Below are 27,739 nucleotides of genomic sequence, written 5' to 3' on the forward strand. Positions count from 1 at the left end.
ATTATGCTTGCATGCTGTAAAATATCACTAAAGGAATGTCTATTGACGAGGATTGCAATAATCATTTGCACACTATCTAACATTCAGCAATGTCCTTTTGCATGGAGGCAATCCATTTATTGTTTGAGTGTTACATTAACATTCAGTTCAATGCAAACTGGTTTATCCAGGCTCACTGTCACAAACTTGTTTTCTATTAAATGCATCGTGATTCGTGAACTGCAGTTTTTGACGTTGATGTTCTGAGTAAAAATAGTAATCATTTAAAAACAAATGTAACAAGTGTTCATGTTTTTTTAGATGTTGACACAGTCACATGGAATCTGCCATATGGCTCAGTTACACGCATTAAAAATGCCTTTATGGGCAGATGTTAGTCCGGCAGGAAGGTAAACGGATCCGGTGCAAAGTCACCTGAGCTTTTGTTGTAATAAATATTGTGAAACAGTTAGTAGTGTGGCCAGATGTACTCGTTCGTTTAGACTGCCGTCTAATCTTGTCAACTCTAGTTAAATGAATAGATCATTTCAAAATGAAACTTAATTTGTATGAGTGTGGAGCACAAAAGAAGAAATATTAAAGGTTTTGTCAGCCAGTCTTTTCTATATAATGGAAATGAATGGCGAACTATGATTGTGCACCAAATTTATAAGAAAAAATTTAAATAAAAACTTTAAAAAAAATAAATGTTTAATATGAGATCTACATGAAAAGGGAAAATTTTTAATTTTTTTTTTGTTTTTTTGTTAGTTTTTTTCCTTTTTCTGTTTCATACAGGTTTAGAACAACATGATGTGCATGATGATGCCAAAATATTGTTTTTGGAAAAAAACACTGGATGTTTCTTGGAATCTCTTCTTATCAGTGAACAAACTGTTTAACGTTGTGCAGATTGTGGCAGAATAAGATATATTTGCTGGAGGAACAGGACTGAAGAACCGTCTCGGCTCGAGCACACGTGTCTGGCAGGTTTTTCAGATAGCTCTTACATCAGGGAACTAGGGAGCCTGCGCTTGGAAGCAAATTAAACTGGGTTTGTACATATTCAGAGAGAAGCATTAGATACACTTGGCCATGCAAACACCACCAGGATGATGCTGGAGAGGTTTTTTTGGTAGGAGTTGTAGATGGTGCATTGCTAAGTGTTCGGAGTGCTTTTGATTATAAGGGTGTTCTGGGCGATTACTTGTGTTTGGCTTGTTTAGTTTCAGTTACATAGGCCTATATCTTGAGTGTCTGCTTCACTGTAATTCTATGTATTTTTTTTTTTATATATTGGTCAGCACGCAAATTCAGTGAGAGAAATCTTTCTCAACGTTTTTTGCCCTCACGTGAAACACCCAAACAGTGTTTTCCTCTTGAAATGACTCAATTTCACCAAGCAGCAGTAGATCTGACCACACCTTAAAGGAACAGTTCACCCAAAAATGAACAGTTTGTCATCACTACTCACCCTCAGGTTGTTTCTGTTTGGATTACGTTCCATTCTGTTGACTTTTATTTTGATACTCTGTTCTGATTCCAGTCGTCCCGGTTTCTCCTCTCTATTTCGGTTTATTTCTGATTTGGTTCTGTAGTAACCAATGATTATCACCTGTGTTTTCATATACACTCTTAAAAATAAAGGTGCTTCACGATGCCATAGAAGAACCATTTAGCAGTTTCTTTCTTCAAAAGAAGTAATTTTGAACAATGTTTGAAACCAAAACCAGTTGCTGGTAGCCATTGACTTCCACTGTATTCTATGTTATATACAAACAGTTATGGAATTAAAATAATGACAAATGTATCTGAAACAAAAAGCATGTTGAGTTGCTCTAACTGAAAAAAATGCACTGCATTAAAAGTATGTATAAATATGTGGGTATATAGTATTTATAGAGTTGTAACTTTTAGTTTTAGTTACTTTTTTTCTTATTTGTAAGTCGCTTTGGACAAAAGCGTCTGCTAAATGACAAAAGTAAGTAAAGTAAAAGCAGTCTGAAGTCGCTGAGGTATATTTGTAGCAATAACCAACAACACATTGTATGGGTCAAAATTATCCATTTTTCTTTTATGCCAAAAAATCATTAGGATATTAAGTAAAGATTATGTTCCATGAAGATATTTTGTAAATTTACTACTGTAAATATATCAGAACTTCATTTTTGATTAGTAATATGCATTGCTAAGAACTTCATTTGAACAACTTTAAAGATGATTTTCTCAATATTTAGATTTTTTTGCACCCTCAGATTCCAGATTTTCAAATAGTTGCATCTCAGACAAATATTGTCCGATCCTAACAAACCATCAATGGAAAGCTTATTTATTCAACTTTCAGATGATGTATAAATCTCAATTTTGAAAAAGTTGACTCTTATGACTGGATTTGTGGTCCAGGGTCACGTATGTGCATTTTTCAATAAGCATTTCTCTTTATTTTATTAATACGTTTGTCATTATTTTATTTCCATACACACTGTCAGTTCAGTCGGGTGATTAAAATGTGAAGAAAAAGACTGAATGAATGAAAACCTAGTTCTGAATGAATGGGGACCTTCCATGTTCAGGAAAAATATTGGTAATGTACTTGACATATGAAGTGAGAAAGTGGCAAAAGTAGTGTTTGCCTAGTGCTTAATGCACCTAAATATCTCGCCATTTCATGTCCCTTCATTCTTCTAGCACTCATGATCATGAGACCCTCTTGTAATTCATTAAATGAGAGAGCTGTCTACATGAACTAGTGTAGCTCACGAAGAGGAGGAAGCAGCATGATCCAAACGGCTCAACCTCAGAGGAATTCCTGGAGAATGTGACTGATTGCTTCAGCGTCTCTGAGTGATGGAGCATGAAAAAAAGCCCAGTGTAGGACATTGAGACGTCTGACATTAGAATGCACCCATTATGGATAATCTACTGAAAAAGCCACTCTGGTTGTCCAGCAAAAGTTGCACCACTTTCTAACGGCAGTAAACCAAACTCTGGCTTGGCGTGCATTTGGGGGTGAATCTAATTATAACTAAATTAAAAGTTCAATATTTCATAACATTGCAATTTATCAACCACACTGCAAGCTGTGTTCACTGTCGGTTCGAGGTTTGGTTTCTAGGAGTTTCCTCCACTTTGTTGCATCATGCCGCTGATGTGCCTTTCTTAAAACCAGTGTCATTTTAGCTCATAACAGAGCTATTCAGAATGCTGATATGTGGTATAGGCTTGGCATTTATCCTGTAATTACTGTGCATTTCAGGCATATTTCAAACACCAAGATGTCTGATTTACCAGAGAAGAGAGCAGCAACACCGCATGCCTCCTCCACTTCTCCACTGTCCTCATTTTTATCTTTCTTCCCTCTCTATAGTCATGCACCTCTGAACTAATGCCAGGTAGCAAAGTCCACAAGCGCTGAACTGTGGCTGGAGTTGAATGTTTTATTCCAGCTCTCTCTCTCTCACTGTAATGGCTGCTCTTTGTCATTGCTGCAATTAGCAGAAGTGCAGGGATCGAACACATTTGTCACATTCCTTCCATATTAGAATTTTAATAGCAGCTATTATCTTATTTTTACCTTGAAGGCCTTTGTGTTGAGCGTCAAGCATCCTACGCAGAGAAATTAGCTGTAGTTTCAAGTGCATCTTTATTGATGAGATCTTTTTGAGTCCTTCGGCAGAACGGGTGCAGATTTTTGTCCCTAAAAAACACACACTTGTACTGTGTTAATATTGTCATTTTTCTAAGCACAAAAACTAAAATCCAGTGATTTTTGTGATTTTAGTTTTTTATAAATATATTTATCCAAGAGTTCCCTTTAATTCCTTCACATCCCAAAAATTCTTCTGATTTGCCCATTTTCTTCTTTTAACATTTTTAGATGTCACTTCACTTCCAGAATTTGTATTTTATTTTATTTATTTTGCTTTACAGTCTGAACAGAAACGGCTACAGATTCATAACGGTGTACATTAAATTATCCAGGAGTTTATGTAAATACTTTTAGCTACTAGCTTAAAAATAGACTTAAAAATTTATAGTATTACAAGATAGCAAGAAATAAATATATATACGTGTGTATGTGTGTGTATATATATATATATATATATATGTCATATTTTTAGTTGGCATAATGTGTTATTAAATAACTACTGGATATTCTTTTTTTTTTAATTCTTTACATTCATGTTACATTTATTATTACTTTGATAGAATGTTTTGAATTAATTATTACAAAAAATACTTTAAAAATCACCTTATTAGGCTAGAAACTGGATTATTTATTAATTTTAATTTAATTTTTAAATTTTTTTGTTGCACAAGGTGAAAATATTTGAAAAAATAAAAGTTGGACTGTCCTATGGTGTGACAGCAAAAATGTAGAAAAATAAATATTACCATATAAATAACATGAGAAAAATGTATCTTCATTCTTAAAGTTACAAATAGCATGAGAGAGGTTTATCTTCAATGTTAGAGGTTATGTATATTTCTTTTTTTCTTTTTTTTTCTTTCGTCACACCATAGGACACTGGTACGTCAACTATATATAGTTTTTCATGAATTTTTATGCCAGTTTTAGTTATTTTAGTACACCAAGTTAAACTAAAATGAGAAATATTAGCTTGGCTAGTAGTTTTAATTTTATAATATACCCTGATGCAAAAACTATAGTTTATTTCTGTCTTTTGATTTTGAGAAAAACCTGACATTTCTTGACAGATTTTGTAAAGTTCATCATCTTGAAGGGGATCATCATGGGATCAATTATTTTAGTTTTTGTGTTTTAGGGCTGATCTAATTAATAAATCTAATTAATAAAGCCTTCAAGCCAGAAAAAGAAGGATCTGGCTATAAAGTTGCACTATGAAAAATGCACCTGATCTCCATAGATTTGTTTTGTAGATGTGGTCAGCTGATTAGTTTGTTACTGTGCTGAGTTTGATTGACAGGTGAGTGTCACCTGATAGCATCTCTACCTGACTTGGCCTCTCAGAGAATGTAATGTGAGAATTTCAGCAATTTCCATTGCCCAGGTTGGATTACTTATCTGTTTTCCAGCTTATTTTCCAACGGAGTTGCAAAAGGAGAAAAGTGCACCTGGCAGATTTTTGTCTTTTAGAGATCTTGAAATACTTTCCAGGAAATCTTGTTTCAATCTATATAATTTGCCAAACTAAGCAAAACTGACAATATTGTGTCCAAAACACTAGTAACATCTAGTTTATTGAGCTGTGAAATCATGCAGATATCTGGAAAAAACAAAAGTCTTGCTCATGTGGTATTGCTAAACTACTGGCATATCATATAGAAATATAAAACACAAACCCATACAGGGGCAGTTTTGCTGTATTCGTTTCTGTTCCATAAGAGAGTGAATTTGTGTCTCATTCAGCCCGTCTGTTTAATTGCACAAAGCTAAAGTCAGACCATTCTATTTTTGCTTCAGATTTAGAAATTATGCAATCGAATTTAAATCAAAAACTGCTCATGCTACATATATGCAGCTTCTTTGTTTGGAACGTAATTAAAATGCAGTGGTTGACTTCAAGCCTTAGTTTGTTTATATGAAGAGATTTCTAATATTTATTTATTTGATTTTGGGATTTCTATTCAGTTTTGTTATTTGACATATATTTCAATTATTTCCAAGTTATTTAGTTCATTAAAATGTTAGCATTGCAAGTCATCATAGCATACAGAAAATAAACCCATAGTAATGTTATGGGTGCAAAATGCATGATTTTCAGCCGTGACTCAAGCGCAAGCGTGTAGAAACTGTAAAATGTATTTGTGTTCCAGTTCCAGGAATACAAGGAAACCAAGCTCAATTTTATCGTATCTAGAGCAACTATCGGTGACAGGGAAGAAAGACCCTTTGTGACATCACTGGAACACCTCGAGAAAAGATTGCGTCAAGGTTCATGGCCCTTTTCTCATCCTGACACCCTTTGTACCTTTCCCTTCATTTACCTGCTGTTTCCTGTATTCTCATGGCTTCTAATTGTGAGTTTTTTGGTAATGAGAGAACAGTATCAGGGCGCACCATTATTCCTCACAGTATCCTTATCATGGCTGACAATAAAGAAACTGGTTCGAGTAAGATCCCACTACTTTTATTCTGTTGTGTTCTTGCTATAAAGGATGGTCACTACAGACTTTAGGAAGGGCAACATAAAGTGTCAAATCTCAAAGTGGGCCGTTTCCTCCCCGCCGGTTCAGCACGTCTGCTTGCGGTCTTTTGTTACACTTGTTCACCTTGCCCTGTTACCTTAGCGAGGCGATGTTAAGAATGTCGTAATTTGGCACAAACATTTCCCTGGTTAAAGTTTAGCCTAGTTCTTACCCTTTCATGGTTTTCATTTGCATCTGTAAAACTGTTTTTCTGGAGATGTTCAACAGGGTGGTAATATTTCAAATAGAATTGTGTTCTTATAAAATATGCCAGTGACATCAGTTTAAAAATATGAAATGATGCAACTTTAAATCTAAAAAGGCCTAATACTCTACATATTGTCACACAGATGCTGTTTATTCCAGCATTTACAGTCTAATACCTTTTTAAATCAAGCATTAGTTACCTGTTAGTTAATGCATTAACATAAACAATGAACAATTGCATTTTTAAATGCAATGCAAAGATTTATATAGATTTATAAGATTCCGTCTTATTACATTTGAGTTATTGTTTTCGTGTGTGTGTGTGTGTGTGTGTGTGTGTGTGAGATTGCATTTGACTTGGCTTTACTTGGTTCTGTTTGCTTGACCTCATTGTTTCTTCAAAAGTAGTGACTTTCAGGACCGTCACATTTTATACTAATGCAAATTTCTGAAGGCAGAAACTGTACAAGGCATTTTTTAATTGACCCTTCACTAAGCCCCACTTTAAAATACTGATTTGCCATCTGACAATCTTTTGTGTATTTCTGCTTCTCTGGAGAATCTGTGTGTTCGAATAGTTTTAAATTGATTATGACTTCAATGTGTTATTCTGTTGCCCGGGACACTTAATAAACAACAGCGAGAACCTTTTTTCAGCAGGGAAACAAGTCTTTCAAAATCTTTAAATATTGAGAAGTGCTGGCTGAGGACTGTGTCGAATGAACATTTTATAACTAGTTATAGTACCTTTCAAATCTGTATATGGACTAAGTGAGTGAATTTAACATTTAATGTAGAAAAATATTAACTGATTATGTTAATGAGTTGAAAGCATGCATATGGGCAGAAACCGGGAAATATGCTAGCATGACTACATTTATATTCTTATCAAAATATTTTGAATGTATATCAAAAATGTATTCTTTTTATGAATCAAAAAGCCTTGTTTGGTCAAAATGACTGAAATTGCATCTCTAAGACTATGATGCTAACGGATGGGTTTGGTTCAGTTATGCTCAGATTCAGAAAATGCACATTATTTTGAATTGTTCAGTGTTGGTATAGTTACTGCATTTTACTTTGTAGCGTTTAGGTCTTTTATAAATTAGGTTCCTGGATTTTTCTGAATTCAAATCCATCCATTCTTCAAATGCATATAAGCATGTTCTTGGAAGAAGAAAAAAAGTGTTAATTCTTTTAGTTAGTCACGTTTCAAAAGGGCATTGCCATAGGTTTTAACGAATGCTACTGCAAGTATTTTCATAATTTGCATTGATCTTGCTTTATACCTTTGCTTGTTAACTGCATTAAAAGTCTGGGTCAGAAGCAAGGAACATAATCCCAGACAAGACCGGGTCGGAAATGTTATCATGACGTAGATCTGAATATGAAAGTCACGATATTCACAACCTATTTTACTTCTAAAATCTAACAACAGCTAAATGTACTGATACTAAAAATACTGATTCACAGGAAATTAAAATGTCAGTAATCTGGGTAATTATTAATAATTTTGTAGAGTGGATAAGACATGGTAAAACATTCACTAAACATTTCAGTTTGACCTAGTGGTGTGCAATACTGACAAAACAACATGATATCTCAATATTTTTTGGTGGGGGGTGTCTATAAGAATATTGTGTGAGTGTGTTTTTATGCCGGTACCTTGGCTGGTTTAGGCCCATCATGTATAAATATGACACTAAATCTGCCAGTAGGTGGCGGTAAGTGAGTGAATAATGAGTGATTCATTGAATCATTCAAACTTTAATTTAAAGCACCTGATTTGTAAAGAAATGAAGCAAATGGCTGTCTTTATGAATGTATAAGTGAATCACTCACTCTCAAATTGTTCAAAAACAGATTCATTCAGGAACAAAGCACTGCAAATGTCCTGCTCCAGCGTTGTTTGGAACTATTTTCATTGGCAAAAAAAAACCCAACACACAATATTGTTTAAAATGTAACTCACTCAATAATAACTTCTCAATTATACTGTTGTATAAAAATATACAGTGATCGTGCTAATATTAAGGAAAACTAATATTCTTGTGTAATATTACTTAACTATTTAATTTCATATAAATATAAAAAACCATACAGGGATATTTTTTGCTTTCATAACTTCTAGTCATCATCACAGTAAATGCTTTTAACTCTCAAGATGGGTTTTTGTTTGTTTTTTTGCAAAGTGAGTGACATACTTGATGATTTCAGCTCGTATATCATGAAAACAACAATTATGATATTATCATAGACTATAAATATAGCAGCCTAATTTGACCTTTAAACAAAAAGAACAAAAGATGAAGTTTGAGGGTTTTTTCTTCATCAGCCAGGTTCAGATCTAGTTCTACATGCTTTACTCTACAGACTGGTGATCTGATATTAACTTCTTGTATGTGATTCTCACCTTACTGCTGGTTTATTGCTTTATTTAGGTCAATAACAAATAGCAGTATCCACAGTAACAAATACAAAACAAAAATCTTAAAATATATTTTTATCAAACATACTGTATTTTTTATCATCTGAAGCTTGCTTGGAGTCTAAAGGACATTTATTATATAATGAATGCAATATTTTATGTTTTGTTTATATTTGTTCTGAACCATTAAATTTAAAGGATTTGTTGGAGAGTGAAGGGATCTGAAATACACGTTTACAATGTTTGTTTTCTTTTAATTTACATTATTTATGAATGTAATTATGAAATAATTGGCTTTTTCTTCGTTAATCGCATGTCAACAACTGCAAGTATCTTGTTTTGTCCAGAGATCTGTTTATGAGAACAGGTGATGATGGATAACATACTTTGAGTCTGAGTAAGGTTAAGAATAGCTCACCTTTGTGTGCTCAGGCTTTTGTGAATTCAGAAGTTCAACTGTCAGGTGGGAGTGGCAGAAGCAATTACAGCAGTGCTGTGCACCTGCGGGGGATTCCTCACAATGAAGAAAAGACATTAGGCATGAACGTGATCAACAGAGGTGTTAGGTTGTTTAACTGTTTGGTCTTGTCAGCTAGATAGTTGTGCACTTGTTGAACCGATTTTCTTAAGATAGTATGGCTATGGAAGAGTCTTATGTGTTTAATTTCGTACTGGAGTATAAACTCACAAAAGTCAGATATCTCGAAATTCTGATGACTTTTCTCATAATTGTGAGATATAAAGTCCAGTTATGAGTTTATATCACACAATTCTGATTTTATAACTCGCAGTTGAAAGAAAAAAGTCAGAAATGTGAGATAAAAATGTGCAATTACCTTTTTTTAGGGCCCGATGATTTCTGCGATGCGGAAAACAGGGAAGGAATCGCAGAATCCAGTCATAAGTGAAATTGCTGTATACTGAAGCATGCTTCAGTCTCTGCCGCCTCAATATATGAGTACATGAACACATAAACATGATCTCTAGAACTGCTCTGAGTCACTTCATGAGCATTTTACTGTTTATTCTGAGAAAAAGCATCAAACGTCATATCATGTGTGTTTCTGTGGTTCAGTGGTGGAGCATTGCGTTAGCAGCACAAAAGGCCATGGGCTCCCAGGGAACACACATACTGATAAAGAACAAACAAATGCACTGTAAGTCCCTTTGGATAAAAGCATCTGCTAAATGCATAAACGTAAATATACAAACAGAAACCCTTCAAAATAAAAGTTTGGTTTAACTTGAAGAAACCGTGACAGAAATATTGTTTAATGTAATGATAGTACTACTACGAATAATACATTTATTATTAAAACATTATTTTTAAAGGTATATTTAGCAGAAAAATTTAAGTACACACAATTTATTGAAATGAATAAATAAAACGATAATAAATTATAATTTTCTAAAAATCAATTAATTAGAAATGCTTTTGATTTATTAATATTTGGTAAAAATATTTTGGTCAAAAAATTTATTTAATTAGAATTAGAGTTTGTTTCATATGTAAATATTTCATATTTAAAATGTCATTTTTGTTAAACTTAAATAATCCATCCAACTTAAATAAATTGCTGTTTAATATATAATATAAGTTTCATGATATCAGTTAATTAGACATGCTTTTTGATGAATAAAATTTAATTTAACCATTAAAACAGATTCTAGAAAAATTAAAACGGGAAGAAAAAAAAAAGAATCCAGAAAAATTTTAACAGGGAAAAAAAAAAAGAATATGGAAAAAATAAAACGGATTTCTTAGGGCCCTTTTTTTATTCTTTTTATTTCAACTTTCATTTATTTAGTTGCCGAAAAGGGCTTCCAAACTGTAAGATTACTTAAAAAAAAAAAAAATTGTCTAGGAGAAACCATGGCGATTTTTCCTTTGGTAACACTATCATTTCCTACAACAACAGCTCTACAGAAGTTCTTCTTGTTCTACCAGCTCAAATGATTTTGAATGGACTAATGGGCTGGATGATGAAGCCTTTACAGTACTCGAGGGGAGGGTCGGCCCATCTCTGAGAGGGTCTGTGCTGAAAACCTCCTGCTTGGCAGCTCTCTCCGTGCAGAGGACTCTGGGAATAAATGTCACCGGGGCCCTCTTTATTCTGAAGCTGGCCGGGAATGCAAGGCCTTTTTTTTCACTCCTCAGACACCATTATCAGCGGTGAAATATTCCCTCTGCTGCACCCATTGTGCGCTTGCAGGGTGGACGTCACAGGCAGGGAGGCCCATCCTGCCGGCGTTTGTCTGAGGAGAGATTTTCTCCGCTGACCAAACAGCCAATCAAAGTGAACTCCACAGGAGAATGTTTTCCAGGATATGCCTGCAGAGAAGTTTAAAGACTTTGACTACTTTTTTTTGTAGTCTTGAAGTCTTGGATTTTCTGAACTCTTACTCTGAGAAGCCTGGTGTCATTTCTCACTGCAGTTAGCATAAAGTAGTATACATCTTTTGATAGCAGAGAAGTATGCTGCTGATGCAGCCTAGCATGCTTTATACATTTATACTGAATGGTGATCAAAAAAACGTTTGTCCCAGAAATGGAACCTCTGTAGTTTCCTCTAGCTCTTGTCCACATCGTCACTAGCTTGCATTGCCCTTCCTTCCACTTGAATGTTTCTCTGTACTCATGCCCAGAACATTATGCAGCATTTCCTGCACACAAACATCCATGTTTATATACTGCAATATGTAATTAGGGCATAATGCTCTCATTGTCAATCAAAAATCAGTGTTTGCTCTCAGTTTTGAACACCATAGAGTTTATTTGCTTAATCTTGGAGCATATTTAAAGTTCAATACTGATTTAAATATTGCTTACTACGAGTGTTGTCTGGTGATCACCGGGGTTCAAAATTAGCATTCAGTTATGTTATAGTACAGTAGTCAACATTTGAAGTGGATCAAAAACGTTCATCAAATTTGTCCTAAGACAAGAACGCTTTTAGGTTTTAGGACAACTTTGAAAGGTTTTGATCCACTTCAAATGTTGAATAGTATATATAAAAGTAATGCCTACCGTTTGAATAGATTAAAGACTTGCATATATAAATTTAAGGTGGAATCTTTTATAAAGCTGGCATTCATTGAATTTCTGTAAAGTACATAATCCATCTAAGAGTTCTCGCATGATTACTGCCATAATGTTTCAGCCTGGTTAAAATTGCATTCCAGACATTTTCAATCAGTCCCCCATCCAACCACCTGTTCCTCAGGACTCTCATTAAGGATGTCATCATTGATCACCGTGCCGCTGTTCATTATTTTATATCTTTTTTTCTTTAAAAAAGAAAAAAAAGTTTTGTAATATCTAATTACATGCTCCTTTGTCTATAGTATGTCTAAAAATATGCAGTTTAAGCATTTTTTACATTCTGGACTTTGTTACACACTTTACCAATCGGTCTCATCAGTTTCCTCGTTATTTAATAAAAAAAAGCAAATGTTCCGTCATACAAGCTTTCAAGCTTCCTTTAAAGAACTTACTAGGTTAAGTCATCCTGATAGTGAGCTGGTAAATAGGGCTCAAGGAAAGCACTTGGAATTAAAAGAATTCGTATCTTCGTAATTATCTTTGGGGACTTTTAGAGTACTGCATTGTACCAAGCACTACACTTGAATGGAGTTCAAACACATTCTTTCAGGGGAGGAAATTGTAATTGACACACATCTCTCATAGAGAGATCATATGTGCGTCCCAGTTGGTGTACTTGAGCACTGTTTTATGGCATTTTGTAGTATAGTAGTGTGAATAGAGTAAGTTGTGCATTCACATTGAAATCGCAGCTTTCCTTATGCAATGTGACACCATGACATGTGATAAAAGGTATCTTTTCCACGTTAATCAGAGTTTCTCTCCTAACCAGTCACGACATACGTGACGGGGGATTCTATTTTAGAAACAATTTATATTTTCTGTGATGTCACGGCTGGAACAACAATATACGGTAACACTTTATTTTAGGGTCTCTTAACTAGTTGCTTATTAGCATGCATATTACTAGAAAACTAGAATCCGAATCAGAATGAGCTTTATTGCCAGGTATGTTTACTCATACAAGGAATTTGTTTTCATGACAGAGCTATCGCAGTGCAACAGAATGACAGCAACCAAACAAAAAACAGATAATAAAAATAACAAATAAATAAGGAATAACAATATACAAATTGACAATTGTATGTACAGGTATATAACAGTAGACAGTGTAACAGTTTGTTTGTACAGGTATATTATGTGCAATTGAAATGTAGTCTAACTATGTGTGTTAGATAAATAAGTTCATAAGTGCATAAATAGTGTGTCTACCATAATTGTTGAGTGTTCATGAGGTGTATTGACTGAGGGAAGAAACTGTTCCTGTGTCTGGTCGTTCTGGTGCACAGAGCTCTGTAGCGTCGGCCAGACGGTAACAGTTCAAAGAGGGAGTGTGCTGGATGTGAGGGGTCCAGAGTGATTTTACCAGCCCTTTTGCTCACTCTGGATGAGTACAGTTCTTGGAGAGTGGGGAGGGTTGTACCAATGATTCACTCAGCAGACCGGACTACCCTCCGTAGTCTTCTGAGGTCAGATTTGGTATAGCTGAGCTGAACCAGACAGTTATTGAAGTGCAGAGGATGGATTCAATGATGACAGAGTAGAATTGTTTCAGCAGCTCCTGTGGCAGGTTGAACTTCCTCAGCTGGCGAAGGAAGTACAACCTCTGTCGGGCCTTTTTTACAATGGAGTCTATGTGAATGTCCCACTTCAGGTCCTGAGAGATGGTGGTGTCCAGGAACCTGATTGACTCCACTGTTGTTACAGTGCTGTTCATGATGGTGAGTGGGGGGAGAGCAGGGGGGTTTCTCCTGAAGTCCACGATCATCTCCACAGTTTTGAGCGTGTTGAGCTCCAGGTTGTTAAGACTGCACCAGACAGCCAGCTCCTTAACCTCCTGTGTGTAAGCTGACTCGTCACCATCCTGAATCAGTGTGGTGTCATCTGCGCTTGCTGTGGAATGTAGACACTCACGAGAATGAACGAACAGAACTCCCGCAGCGAATAGAACGGCTTGCAGTTGATGAAGAGAGTTTCTAGATCTGTACACCACCTCTCATTGATGTAAAAGCACATCCCGCCGCCATTCGATTTTCCCCGTTGATTCTGCGTCGCGATCTGCTCTGATCAGCTGGAAGTTCGGAAGATAAAGCGCGCTGTCTGGAATGGCGCCGTTTAGCCAGGTTTCCGTGAAACGCAGAGCAGCAGAGTTTGAAAAATCCTTGTTTAACCGGGAAAGCAGGAGGAGTTTGTCCGTTTTGTTGGGTAGAGAGCGGAGATTTGCTAGATGGATGCTAGGCAGTGCTGTCTGGAATCCACACTCTCTGAGCGCGAGCGCGCAGGCTCGCTTCCCCCGTCTGCGCTTCCTGAAATGTCTGAACGGTACCGCTGCTCCGCCGACTACAATGTCCAGCAAAACATCCGAATAGATGAAAACCGGTGAAAAATCGGGTGGTGTGTACTTCCGAATGTCCAGCAATTCGTCTCTGGTGAAACTGATTTCGGGGATATGACTAAAGACAGGACAAACTAACAAAAACATAAAATCAACTGCGGACGACGCCACGAAGGCTGCCATCAGCGGCGCCATCTTCCATTAGCCATTTATTAGTAGTAATTAATTATTATTAGAAGTAATTAATTATTCTACATGACCTTATTCTACATCTCTAATCCTACCCAATACCTAAACTTAACAACTAACCTTACTAACTATTAATAAGCAGCAAATTAGGAATTTGAGGGAAAAGTCATAGTTAATAGTGAATACGTGTTCCCTATTCTAAAGTATTACCCAGCATACAAACTATGACAATGATAATCACAGGTACTTGTTTTATTTAAGGTTAACGGTGTCTAATGTGAGTCTGATTGTCATTTTGTGTGCCCTTTATAGCCATACTGAAAGCAACAAAACAGTACCTCAGATCCTGAAAATAAATTAAACGTACGTTAAAACTGTGAACTCATTGCGAAATATGTAGGCCTATTCCATCATAATACGGTATCAGTCACTTAGTATGTACATTTAATAATGCTTAAAAGGTTTAATTATTTTTGAATAAGATTATAAACTTATCCATTCCGTAGGGAGTGCAGTGCCCGCCCACACAAGCTTCTGATTGGTTGTGAAATTTGATTTTGTCGTGTAGTCGTATCGCATCTAGTGTGGACAGACAGATTGATTGTTGTTGGAATCTTGTCATGTCATGTCTGGTTAGGACATGGCTAGTGAGCCACACACGTCCTGATAAGTGAAGCCAAAACATATTGATCACCATCTGGTGGCTGGGTGCAGTATAGGTCATAAACCCCGCCCTCTCCATGGGACGTGACATGAGCCAAACTAAAAAAATCAGATAACACTTAATTTTTCCCAAAGATGGTTTCGGTCATTTTTAGTGGTTCTTATCAAGTTGATGCATGTTAAAGTTCGTTTTTCTAGTATGTTTGCTTTTAGTTAGTTATTTGATGCTATAAAAATGGGATGTGGTGTCATGATTGTGAACTTGTGATTGGTTTTGCTGGAGTTTGAGACTTTAATACCGAGGCTTCACATCACTATCACTAGTGCGCAGACTCTGGCTCCAAATGAATCAATACTGCGTAGACTCCAGCTCCAAATGACGTCATTTTCGCAAGATGACAATAGGACATCCCCCCCCCCCCAAAAGAAAAATTACAGTTTTACAATTGTTTGTTTGTTTGTTTCTCTCAGGTAACGCCAGATTCCAGATTGGTCCACAATTCCACTTTATAGTCCAAATGGATTCCTATCATTTCCACTTTGAGAGGATGAGTAACCTTGACCTACACCCTCTGAGTCTTCCGGTCAGTCGACTTTCCCCGGCCAAGTCCAGTAGTAGTATTGATCAGTATAACTATCACCACAGCAAAGGCGACTCAGCCTATAGCTCATTCTCCGGTGGTTCTACAGTCCCTGATTACCCTTCTCCTTTTCTACTGGATGAACTCCAGTCGCAAAACTTGCACTACAAAGGTAAATACAGCCCAACCGTTCTTGATTCGAATTCCAAGGGCATGGACCACCTTTACCGTTCCATGGAAACCATTGCACAAGAGCATCACTGGAGCAGCGGTGGCTTCTCTGACATCGAAGATCCACCAATTCATACGCATCCATTAACACCACCACCACCTCCTGCCCGTCTGAACAGTTTTGTAACAACCAGGAACCTTGAAAACTCAAGGGCACGTCAGAGTCCAGAAGGACAACTTGCTGACCTTTCTACTTTGCAGCAGACAAGTAATTCAGAGATCTGTGGTGTCCAGGCTGAGCCGGTCTATGGTCGCACATTTTCACAGCTTAAAGATCTCCTCAAGCAAGACCAGGAAGACAAGATGCTTGATCCACCGAAGTCTACAGGACTGTTAAATAGATTCCCCCCACAAACCTGTCAACCAGAGCACTTGCAGCAGTCTTGGAGCAGCCAATCCGAAACCCAACGGAAGAGGTCGCATTCAGCTTATGGTGGACCTGTTTCTGAGCACCATTGTTTTGTGAGTTCCTACAATATGCCGCAGCACATGATCAGTGGGAGTATTCAGCACAAAGGACAGTTTTATTTTGTTACTGGTGTCTTCAAGTCATCTGAGCCCAGCGTGCAAGGTGTTGGTGACGGTGCAAGTGTGGAAACCTCCAGTGAATGGTCTTATAAAGCACAGCGTAGAAGGCAGAGCTGTCCTGATGGTCCGAGTGGTAGACTGTTTTTCCAAGAGGAACACAAATTCAGCATTCAGAATAAAATTGTGGAGCATCCTAATGACAAGGCACTTTATTCACCTTTCAAGTCAGAGCAGACTTCTGAAGGTGTGGAGGATCAGAGGGTCATGAGTAGAGAAACTGGCAGGCATCACTCCACCAGCCACCCTATCTTCTATTGTGGTCCAGAGGACAATTCAGTTGGTATAACGATGGCCCCTGCTCAAATTAAGCAAGACCATACCAGTCACCTCAAGAAAGAGGAACCGATGACAAGAGCTTTGAGACCGCCCCAACTGGATATCCCAAGTGGCAAGATCAGCAAGGAGGCTACCCCACTGTTATATCACCTCACAGGAGCAAACAGGGCATTATATACAGACAAGTTCAAAAACAATAATGACTGTGGTATAGAGGTCAAGAATCCAGACTGCGTCAAAGATAAACCGAAATCTGGAAATGATGAGCAAGACTCTTCCAGCAGCGAATATCGGCAGAGTGAAATGTCTAAAGAAAAACAGCCGAATGAATTCTTCTACCCATGCAGTACGTTAGACGACTCCTACAAGAAGTATTATAAGGAGAAACTGAAAGATGCCCAATCCAAGGTTTTGAGGGAGACTTCTTTTAAAAGGAGAGATTTGCAGCTTTCTCAGCCCCACAGGCTCAAGCAGCAGACAGACAAAAAGCTTTCTCTCGAACCTTCTGGTCCTTCATTACAAGATATGCTGCCCAACTTGGAGACAACTCCCGTGCCACAACTACACAATACCAAAGAGTACAGGAAGGACCTTGGTCAGGAGATTGAGAAGGCAATTGAAAAAGAACCAGAGAAGCCACAGAATATTGCTCAACCGCAAGTGCCTCGAGTAGGGAGTAGGAAGCGTTTGACGGCAGATCAGAAGAAGCTCTCTCACTCTGAGCCTGAGAAGCTACACCAGCTGGCAGATGAACCGGCTCATATGTCCTGCCACTCTCTTTGCAATGAAGCAGAAGGTCTTCTCTCAGAGGGTGATCACGGTTTAGTGGCTGCTAGACGGAAGATGTTTGAAACACGGGGACGTGCTCTGTCTGCCTCCAATTTCTCGAAATCAACTCTGAAGCACCTTCAGCATAAAGCCTTAGTGGCATACATGGAACGTAAAACAGGACAAAAAGTCGCTGAGCCCCAGCGCCCAGTTCCACAAGTACCCAGCCACAGGAATTCAACTGCAGAGAGCTCCAGACATAATTCTGGCCTTTCAGACTCCAAGAAGCTCGACAGGCCTCTCTCCACAGGTCAGATTCTCGACTCCGTGTCAAGTTCTGTTAAATACTCCCAGTTCATCACTGCTAAGCACTCAAGGCAGTCCAGCTGGAGAGAGGAGTCCTCTACAGCAGGGAAGTCGGCCTCTGTGGAGAGTCTCCTGGACCAGCCTGAACAACCCAAGTTCTTTCGGACCCGAAGCACCTCGACTCCCCATGCTTTCCAGGTATTTTACAAAAATGTTCAACAGAATTGCAGTTTTACTTGAATTTCCAGTGAAATTAATAAAATCCAGGACTAACATGTAGATTTTCATATTGCTGTATTTGCATCATTGTTTCTTTTTTTCTATAGGTTCGGAAACATCCAAACGAGTTCTCAGCCATTCATAATAAGGCTATTTCAAGGTGATACATTATTGCTCTTATTGCTGAGTAGGATAGCGATCTAAGTTAGATCTCTGTCCTGCATTTATTTTTAGGGATGCACGGATGTATGAGCTAATAATCAGTATCGGCTGATTAAAGCAATTATTGGCCGATCGTTTAAAAACAGCCGATAAATCAGAGCCAAATTATATCCTGTCAATCAAAAGGGTGCAAAAAACGTTTCAGACTTCGACAGCCCTATATTCTACACAAGAGACATTTGAAGTTAGTGCAGTAATAATGCATTAATGCAATTTCATTAAAAAATTAGGCTGTTAACGCAGGTACAATTTGACCCCATTAATCACCTGTAGTTCAAGGTTGCCAGGTCCACATTTTTTGCTTTCATCAAACACTATTTGTAATGTGCCTCCCCTCCATTTATCGCAAAGAGCTTTTGTGCTTTTTTACTTCTGATAAGAAACAAAGTCTCAGCTCTCAAATAATGTACATTTTTATCACAAATTCAAACAATAAATGCTGTATTGATGATCTTAAATGTGGCATGACAGATCAAGCATCAGCTCAAATATGCTACATTTTATAGTGGGAAATAAACATGAATGAACATCAGAAGGTATGTGTAAAAATACAAGTGTTTAAACTGCGAAAAGACGTCAATAGAATGTGATCAATACGTCACTTTGCATTTACCTCAGGAAAGTTATCCGGTTTTCATAGTTATTTAGCTACATAATCACTAGAAAGAGCTTATTTACTGTTTATTATATATGTATGTTTGAGTAAATCTTAAAGTTTCTTCAAAAACTACCTTATGTGCAATTGTGTTGAATACAAACATTTCAGTTTTGAGTGATTATTATAACTGAAAGAAATAGAAGTTTAAATATAATAGTTTGGGTTCTTTTGTTAATTATAACCTCTAATATTATAGTAATGTACCAAATGAGAGGGTTCCCTGTATATTTTACAGCATTAGTTAGGAAAGGATATTTTTTCCTTAAGAAAACCAATCTGTATCTGCATCAGCAGATTTCATTATGAATAATCAGAATCCGTATCGGCTGAGAAATTTAGTATCAGTGCATCTCTATTTATTATTACCACAAATTGAATATTATCAAGCTTAATTAAAGATATACAATTTTAGTTCTTCGTTTTACTGAACAAATACCCATGAATTATTTTTCAGTGTTCAAAGAAAAGTAGAGGAAGATACAGTAGTCCATCACAGTCATACAGCATCTGTCCCTGATGAGCGGCACGTACAAGTCAGAGCTTCAAGAGGGAAATCTATGGAAGAGCTTGGTGTATCCAGGGTCACAAGACCTGAAGTTCTCAGCAAAAGTTCAGAGCAGCTTGACCAAGTTCAAGGCAGGCAGGTCATGCCTGGTACAGACCGGAGAACTATGTCATTTCTTGCTGAAGGAAGACGCACACAAAGGAGGATTCCCAGCTCTGGAGAACACACGGATATCTCTCAAGCGGGCCCTGACAACCCGCTCTTAACCCATTTCGTAAAGCATGTGTCCTCCTATGATGATGAAAACCATACAGCTTCACACAATGGACGAAAAAATAAAGAAGACATGGCTCTGTCGATGCCCAGTCACTCCAGGCAGGAAGTCAGGTATATCTGAACCCATTGTTGAATTTGTTAGCGGTGCTTGCTAAGGAAAGTCTGTAAGTTCTGTTACTTTTGATCATTCTTGGTTAGGTGTTTTAGTTTTACATTTCGGTGAGTCACTCACATGTTTCTGCTACTTAATCTAGTTTTATATTATTGTTTTTAATCTAAAATGGTGAACTCTGGATCATTCTAAAACAAAATCCTGAATTACTTTATCTTTGTCCATGCTTCACACCGTTACATCTTTTCTGGGTTAGGAATTAATATTGGGTATTAAAGTTTCAAGGTTTTAAACATGCACAAGGCCTGGGCTAAAGGGCTCTTATTTGCGGCTTATTGCAACAACGGCTCATTTCACTCTTGTGCATCAGAATTCATCTCAAGCATGGAGATATGTGTGTTTACAGTAGCATCAGGGTTTCACATTCAGAATTTGGCCTCAAATACTAAAGGAAATATATTATAACGCCAAATATATTGTCATTCAAAAGTTTGGCATTTTAAATTTTATTACAGTATGGAAAAACAGTAATATTGTGAAATACTATTACAATTTATAATATTGGTTTTCTATTTTAATATACTGCAAAATATATTTTTTTCCTGTGATGCAAAGCTGTATTTTCAGCATCATTACTCCAGTCTTCAGTGTCACATGATCCTTCAGAAATCATCCTAAGATGCTGATTTATTATCAGTGTTGGAAATAGTTGTGCTGCTTAATATTTTTTGCAACATGTGATGCTTTTTTAACATTATAAGTATTGTTTCCAACATTGATAATAAATCAGGATATTCAAATTACTTCTGAAGGAGCATGTCACACTGAAGCCTGGAGTAATGATGCTGACAATTGCTTCACAGGAATAAATGATATTTTAAAGTACCTTTAAAATATAAAACTGTTATTTTAAATTGCAATAATATTTCACAAAATTAAATTTTTTTTTTCAGTATTTTTGATCAAATAAATACAGCCATGATGAGCAAAAGAGACTTCTTTAAAAAAAACAAAAAATGTTACTGATCTCAAACTTTTGAATGGCAGTGTATTTCCCACTGTATACTTTAGCATAAAATAGTACAGGTTTAACAGCGCAGTGTTTCATAACCAAGGGTTAAAAAAAAAGGTGCGATATCCCTTTAAAAAAATGACAAGTGTAAAACATTACTACACCCAGGGTTTAAAGCAGGATTTAAAAAAAGAGGATAAATGTATGAAAATCCCAATAGAGGGCCAGTAAGCAACAACCTAGCAACTCCCTGACCCATAATCAGCATCATCGCAGAGAGTTTTCAGCGTTACATTTTCTTTGAATCCAGTCATCGATTTGTTTGTGTGGCTGTATTGAAGGTATCCTTTTAATATGATGTTTATTGTGATATATTACAGCAAGCAGCAGGACGTTTGTCCTCAAGATAAGAGTGAGACATCTCTCGCTACTCAAGAGGTTTCTCTCGGTCATGGAGTCACAACAGATCCCAGTCTGTGGATCTCAGCTTCTGCGATAAATGAGACCGAGGCAAACTATTGGCCATCTACTGAAACAGCAACTTCCGCTGAACGCCAGAATGCACCGCAAAGCCCATCTGGTGAGAGCGAAACCACGCCAATCACTGCACCTCCAGAGTCCAGCCTGGTACCTGCACTTAATAGGGAACAAGACAGGAACGTAAAGAAGGAAGACGGCCCTGTTGTGATGGAAGGGAGCTGTCCAGCAGACAAACTGGAGTGGGAGGTGCTGGTTCGGGACGTGGTCTCAGCTGACCAATCGTTAGCTCGCATCCTTTACCCCGTAACCAATAGGAAGACAGCAATCATGCTGATGGAGCAGCTGTTATCTGAGGATACTCTACTAATGGAGGAGCACTACAAGAAAAAACAGGAGCAGAAGGTTAATAACCCAGAAAAAGCTGCTCACAGGTGACTACTGCACATCTGTCAAATACACGCATCTAAATGTGCATATACTTAAAATAAATGGCTCTGTTCAAAACCTGTTACCTACACTGTAAAAAAAAAAAAAATCCTTAAAATGCAGTTGTTGTTTTTTCTCTTCCAAAAACTGTATTTTACCAAAAAAATAGTAAGGGAACTTACTGTTTACCAATTAATAGGTTTTTACTGTAGCATTTTTACACTCTTTTACTGTTAAAAACATGACCATTGTTTACAGTATATACTTTAAATAGTAAGCTGCCTACCTAGACAGTATTTTAAGGCATCGCAGGCAGATTCCTATGAACACTGAACCAAACGGCATCGACTTCCTTCACAGAGAAGGTGATCTCTGCAGCAAGCTAAGGGAAATAAATCCTCCGAGCTGGTGGATGGTAGTTGTTTTTTGTGCACTACTGAAAAAAGGTTTAATCCAATGAATAGGACCCAACATTTGTGTAATATGTATTTGATGTTTATGGCGTTATTAGCATATTAAAACTGGACTGGAGTCTCCTGTGTGTTTGTGAAGCACGTTAATTATATTTGTGCGTCATTTGGAACAGAGTACATTTTGAGATTGATGCAGAGCTCTTCGTATGTCAGTCAAATCTGTTTTAAAATATTACATTTCCACTGCATGTTTATTTAGCATATTTGTTTTTGTTTTTAAAGCACTGAGATGCCAGAAGATGACAAACCACTGAACCGTCCATCATCTGTGAACAACCAATCTGTTCTCTCAAACCAGAAAGATGTCCTGAGCAACGCAAATATCATCCATAAAAAGGTACTCCTATTACTGAAAAGTATAATATATATATATATATATATGCATGCATGCATATACAGTGTTGGGAAGGTTACTTTGGAAAGGATACAAGTTACCCAATTTAAAATATAATAAGTAGTGTAACTATTTCAATTACTTTATTAATGTAATGAATTGCAAACGAATGAAGAATGTTTTGAAACATTTAAAGCAAGCTGTCAGACTTTCTAAAGCCTTCTTCACTTGAACAAAGATTATAATAATCAAATTTTATAGCACAACCTCCAAAATCAGACTTCAGCACCTCTTTTTAACAAGAAAATATTTAATAGTTATGATACTGTTTTTGAAATCAATTCTTTGCATAGATATGACCGGAAACACTGGCATCTAACAGCGCCTTGGAAAAAACAGTTAATCTTAAAAAATAAAGCATATACATAAACCCAAATTGGAAATAAAACAGCTAAGCATGTGTCCTATTCTGTGTCCTAAACTCCTGAAACATTGTCTCATATTTAAAAAATGAAATTTGGGAAAGAAACCGAGGCGGACAGTAGTGAAGTGTTTTTACTCTGCTTTAAAAGTACTTTTCAAAGTGTTTTTCTTTAGAAAACCTTAACTTCACACCATTCCAAAGCATAATATTGTATTTTTTCTGCACTACGTTTCATATTAAATATCATTTAATACTTAATTACTTTCTTACTTTTACTCGAGTAATTCAAAGATTTTCTTGAGTACCAGAGAGTACTACATTTTTAATGTTCTTAAGGTATTTAAAAAACAACTTTATTTTATGAAATGCAGTGCAGTAAAAAGTACGACATTATGCTTTGGAATGCAGTGAAGTAAAGTTTTCCAAAGGAAAGTAAAGTAAAAATACCTCACTACTGTCCACCTCTGAGAAGAAATCAATCATATCTGTGTGTGAAAATATTCAGATGTAACCCCCTTTGTACCCGTTTTCATAAGTAACTGCAATTAAATGACATTTTTTCTCAGTAACAGATTAGATTCTAGAGAAGCACGTATCTTCACCTCAAAGCTCGTAGCTCTTTCCTGAAAGATTTATAAAGGTCTGTGGGGAGAATACATGGGATTTTTACTTCAGAAAGCTGCTCTCTTATGTTGCCTTCTGGAATCTTACGCATACAGTATCTGCTGCCCCAAATAAACATATCTTGTCTGTGGTTTCTCTTTGCGTCTTGTCACACACAGAGGCGGCTGATAGCACACATAGAGGAGCGCTTGCAGGGTCTGGAGGAAGAGCGCTCCACCGTCCAGAGCGAGGAGAAGGTGAACGGGGAGCGGGGCGATGCTCTGGAGGCTCTGGTACGAGAGAGCTGTGTGTCAGCCGAGCTTGAGCGCTACACGCAGTTTATAGAGGACCTGGAGCGTGTGGTCAGCCTGCTGCTCTGCCTGTCGGCTCGTCTGGCCCGCGTGCAGAACGCCCTCAGCACGGCAGACGACAGCATGGACGCCGAGGAGAGAGTGAGTTCACACCACACTGGATGTTTGAAGGAGGCGTGTGTTTGTGTGGATAACTAGGAGGGGCCCTAAACACACTAAAATTGCTTTGAGAGTGACGGTCATGTGTTGTGCTGGATCAGCAGTTGATGGTGTCAACACTGCCTGACCGAAACTATTCTTTGGTTTCGATGAGTTTTACGATCTCGCTGCCCTCTTGTGATAAATATTTGAACAGCAAACATTACAAAGCACCATCATGAGGAACCAGATGAAATAGAAAACAGCTTTTATGATTATTACTGTTTGTTCATTTGTTTCACAAATATTATCATAAATATATTATTAAAATATACACTACTGTTGAAAAGAAGTTAACACTATAACTCAGCAAGCGCACATTAAATTGATCAAAAGTGTCAGTAAAGACATTTATAATATTACAAAAGAAAGGCTGTTCATTTAATCTTTCTGTTCATCAGAGAATCCTAAAAAATAAAATGGATCAAGGTTTCAACAAAAATATGAAGCAGCACAACTGTTTTCAATATTATTATTATTATTATTATTAATAATAAGTTTCTTGAGCAGCAAATCAGTATATTTCTTCAAATTATTGGTAATTAAATAAAAGTGAAAATATCTAATAATGAAAAAAAAAAAAAAACATGAATATAATGGTTTATATTTTATTAGAATGAAATGATATAAGATTTCTGGACAGACAAAAAAAACGTGCAATTTTCATGTTCCAGGTCATTTATATTGCCTAGTAGTTTATGTACTAATGACAAATGTGACCCTGGAGCACAAAAGCAGTCTTAAGTCTCTGGGGTATATATATGTAGCAATAGCTGATAATACACTGTATGGGTCAAAATTATCCATTTTTCGTTTATGCCAAAAATCATTAGGATATTAAGATCATGTCCCATGGATATATTTTGTAAATTTCCTACCATAAATATATCAAAACTTAATTTTTGATTAGTAATATGCATTACTCAGAACTTCATTTGGACAACTTTAAAGGTGATTTTCTCAATATTTAGATTTTTTTGCACCCTCATATTCCAGATTTTCAGATAGTTGCACCTCAGCCAAATATTGTCCGATCCTAACAACACCATATATCAATGGAAAGATTATTTATGATAATGTATAAATCTCATTTTCAAAAAATGGACCCTTATGACTGGTTTTGAGGTCCACAAATGACCAGAATTGTGACTCTTTCCTGAACCCACAGGAATCGCTGGACAGCCGCCACCGTCTCCTGTGCAAACAGAGGGAGGATGCCAAAGACTTAAAGGATAACCTGGACCGGCGGGAGCGCATGATCTCCACCATCCTCTCCAGACAGCTGGCAGACACACAGCTGCAGGAGTACCGGCGCTTCATTCAGACCAAGGCTTCTTTACTCATCCGTCAGAAAGACCTCGATGAGAAACAGCGTTTAGGAGAGGAGCAGCTCGAGGCCTTACTCGGCAGCTTCCCTCCATGAAACTCCTGCACGGCTCTGTAACGCCTGAAGGTGCTGTTTGTTTCAGAGACTGAGATGTTTCATTTGATATTTGTGCTTAGTTGAGCTACTCTGTGAAACCATGCAAAGCTTTATTTAAGAGCCCAGGAATGGTTTAATGAGAGCTTCAGGTAGATGAATGACAAATGCACTCTAAAATCACAGATCACTGTAAAATCATGACCAAAAACGGAAGAAAGAAGCACCTTTGATAATAAACTGCACACACTCATTAGGAACCATGAACTCTGATATTGTAATCCATCCGACGTGTTCGTTCGTATTGATTTCAGGGCTTCATTATTTCATTCATGCCCTTTTGTCCTGTAATTTAATTTGCCACTATCATGTCGTATGTGTATTTATTGATCAAGTACTTTTATTCAGTTTTGAAGATTCTCTTTAAAGATGTTGTCTGGTGAATCGACTGAAGTCTGTGTTATTTAACTGCCATCGTTGCCAGTGTTGGGGAAAGTAATGCATTATTGCAATAATTGCGTTACTCTCTAAAGAGAAAAAAGTAACTGTGTTAGTTACTTTTTGTGGAAAGTAATGTTCTGTTAGTTTTTCTCGGCTGGGCTTGTTTGATTTTAATATAAAAAAGTTCTATTTTTGTCGAATGTAAAAGCGCTTTCACACCAAAAGTGAACTGAATAAGCGTCAGGCTGAAGGAAATGTAAATTCACATCTGTTCTGGATTACATGAAGAATAAGACGCAGGAGAAGAATGTGCATCACTCTTCAGAAAAGATCTAATATAAATGTCATGTTCATCTACAGTCATTTTTGCTTATTAGTATGGTTGAAGTGGATCATCGAAGAACACTGTCGGTCAATAAATGGGTCATTTACATAACTCATTTGAAAAAGTAACTTATTTACTTGTTTAAATGAATCTGATGATGTAACCCGTGCTTGTTTTGGAAAGGTATGAACGAACGCTTATTCAAAGTCATCTGGTCTTCAGGAGCATTCGCTGCTGCAGTCTGTCATTGACAGAAGAAAAAGACAATCACTCTCTGCTCTGCTCTCTGATTCACTTTTGTAGCTTGAATAAACATTAATATTCAATTTATAGTTACAGTTTATGGTTTGTGTGAAGATTGTTTTAAGTTCACAAATTTAAAAGTTGCTATATGCCTATTAAATATCCAAAATAATGGCTTTCAATTATACTGTAATGTGGAATGGCTATAATTAATGCTAAAATTGAGGGGGGAGATGCATTTATCTGTAGCTATACTGGCCTTTATTAATAATAGGCTAATTAGTATAAAGATGCTATTAAACACATTTAAATATACCATGCTGTTTCTACATAAACATTAACATTCAGAGAACTTTTCCACAACTTAATGGCAACATATTTTTGTTAGCTGGGTACCACCTCTAGTGATTCAGATCAGCTGTTTTGTCAAATGTTACTCGCATTTGAATGTTTTCAAGAACCCATATGTTTTGGAACTGATCAGGGTTATGCTGTATTTATTTTGTACTCGTTTTGGAAACATTATTATTCTATTGCACTTACTGCTGATACGTCAGTGTATGTGTTGTGCACTTTACACGCATTCAGGGTCTTGAATAAAATCTGTAGACCACCCAAACCGGCATTAAATTGCATTTGTTTGCAAAAATGTTTTTCAATATGCCTAGGAAATTGAACTCTCAGAAATGCATTTCTCGGCTCTCACTCATTTTCAGTAGCATTTCTTGTGGAATACATGAACATTTGGCTTTGTAGTTGGCTAAACCACACATTTATTCTGTCAAGTTCATGTTCATATGGCCTGAAAAAAATCCGAAGTCATGCGAAACACCTAGTAGTTCATAACTGAGTGCTGTTTTGTCTTGCTGCCATCTTGTGGTTTTCTGAGTATTGTGTTTTTTTTTTTTTATCTTGCTGTTTCCAGCTTATTATCATATGGAATGCATAAATTCCATTCCCTTTATTTTATTGTGAATAAAGTACGTAAATGACATACTTCACTCTCACCGTGCATCTTAAGTGTTTGTTTCACAAGAACTTGACAGATAATATTTTTAGGTGTATCATGCATTTCTGTAAAAAGGCTTTGAAATAACATGGATTGTGAAAATCTGTGCTTCATGAAGAAAAATAACTTAAATGTTTGTTTTATATATATATATATAGATATCATCCATCTTTTAAGCTCTCAACTGTAGTAATACAGTAATGTTCTGCTAAAAGAGAGTAAA

The 27,739-nt window shown here is 36.8% G+C and overlaps 1 protein-coding gene across 1 annotated transcript in view; it reads left to right on the forward strand.

Moving 5' to 3' along the window:
- LOC306855713 (protein Shroom1-like) overlaps positions 1–27,507 on the forward strand; it is a 28,411-nt gene extending 904 nt beyond the window's left edge. The window contains exons 2-8 of the mRNA XM_079394536.1: positions 15,547–18,023; positions 18,152–18,204; positions 19,379–19,816; positions 21,210–21,740; positions 22,431–22,545; positions 23,749–24,021; positions 25,247–27,507. Coding sequence (XP_079250662.1) covers positions 15,594–18,023; positions 18,152–18,204; positions 19,379–19,816; positions 21,210–21,740; positions 22,431–22,545; positions 23,749–24,021; positions 25,247–25,501 — 4,095 coding nt within the window. The 5' untranslated portion in view covers positions 15,547–15,593 and the 3' untranslated portion in view covers positions 25,502–27,507. The remainder of the gene's footprint in view (positions 1–15,546; positions 18,024–18,151; positions 18,205–19,378; positions 19,817–21,209; positions 21,741–22,430; positions 22,546–23,748; positions 24,022–25,246) is intronic.
- The last annotated feature ends 232 nt before the right edge of the window (positions 27,508–27,739 follow it).

The sequence above is a fragment of the Barbus barbus genome (genome assembly GCF_936440315.1).
Source record: "Barbus barbus genome assembly, chromosome: 36".
Classification (NCBI taxonomy): Eukaryota; Metazoa; Chordata; class Actinopteri; order Cypriniformes; family Cyprinidae; genus Barbus; species Barbus barbus.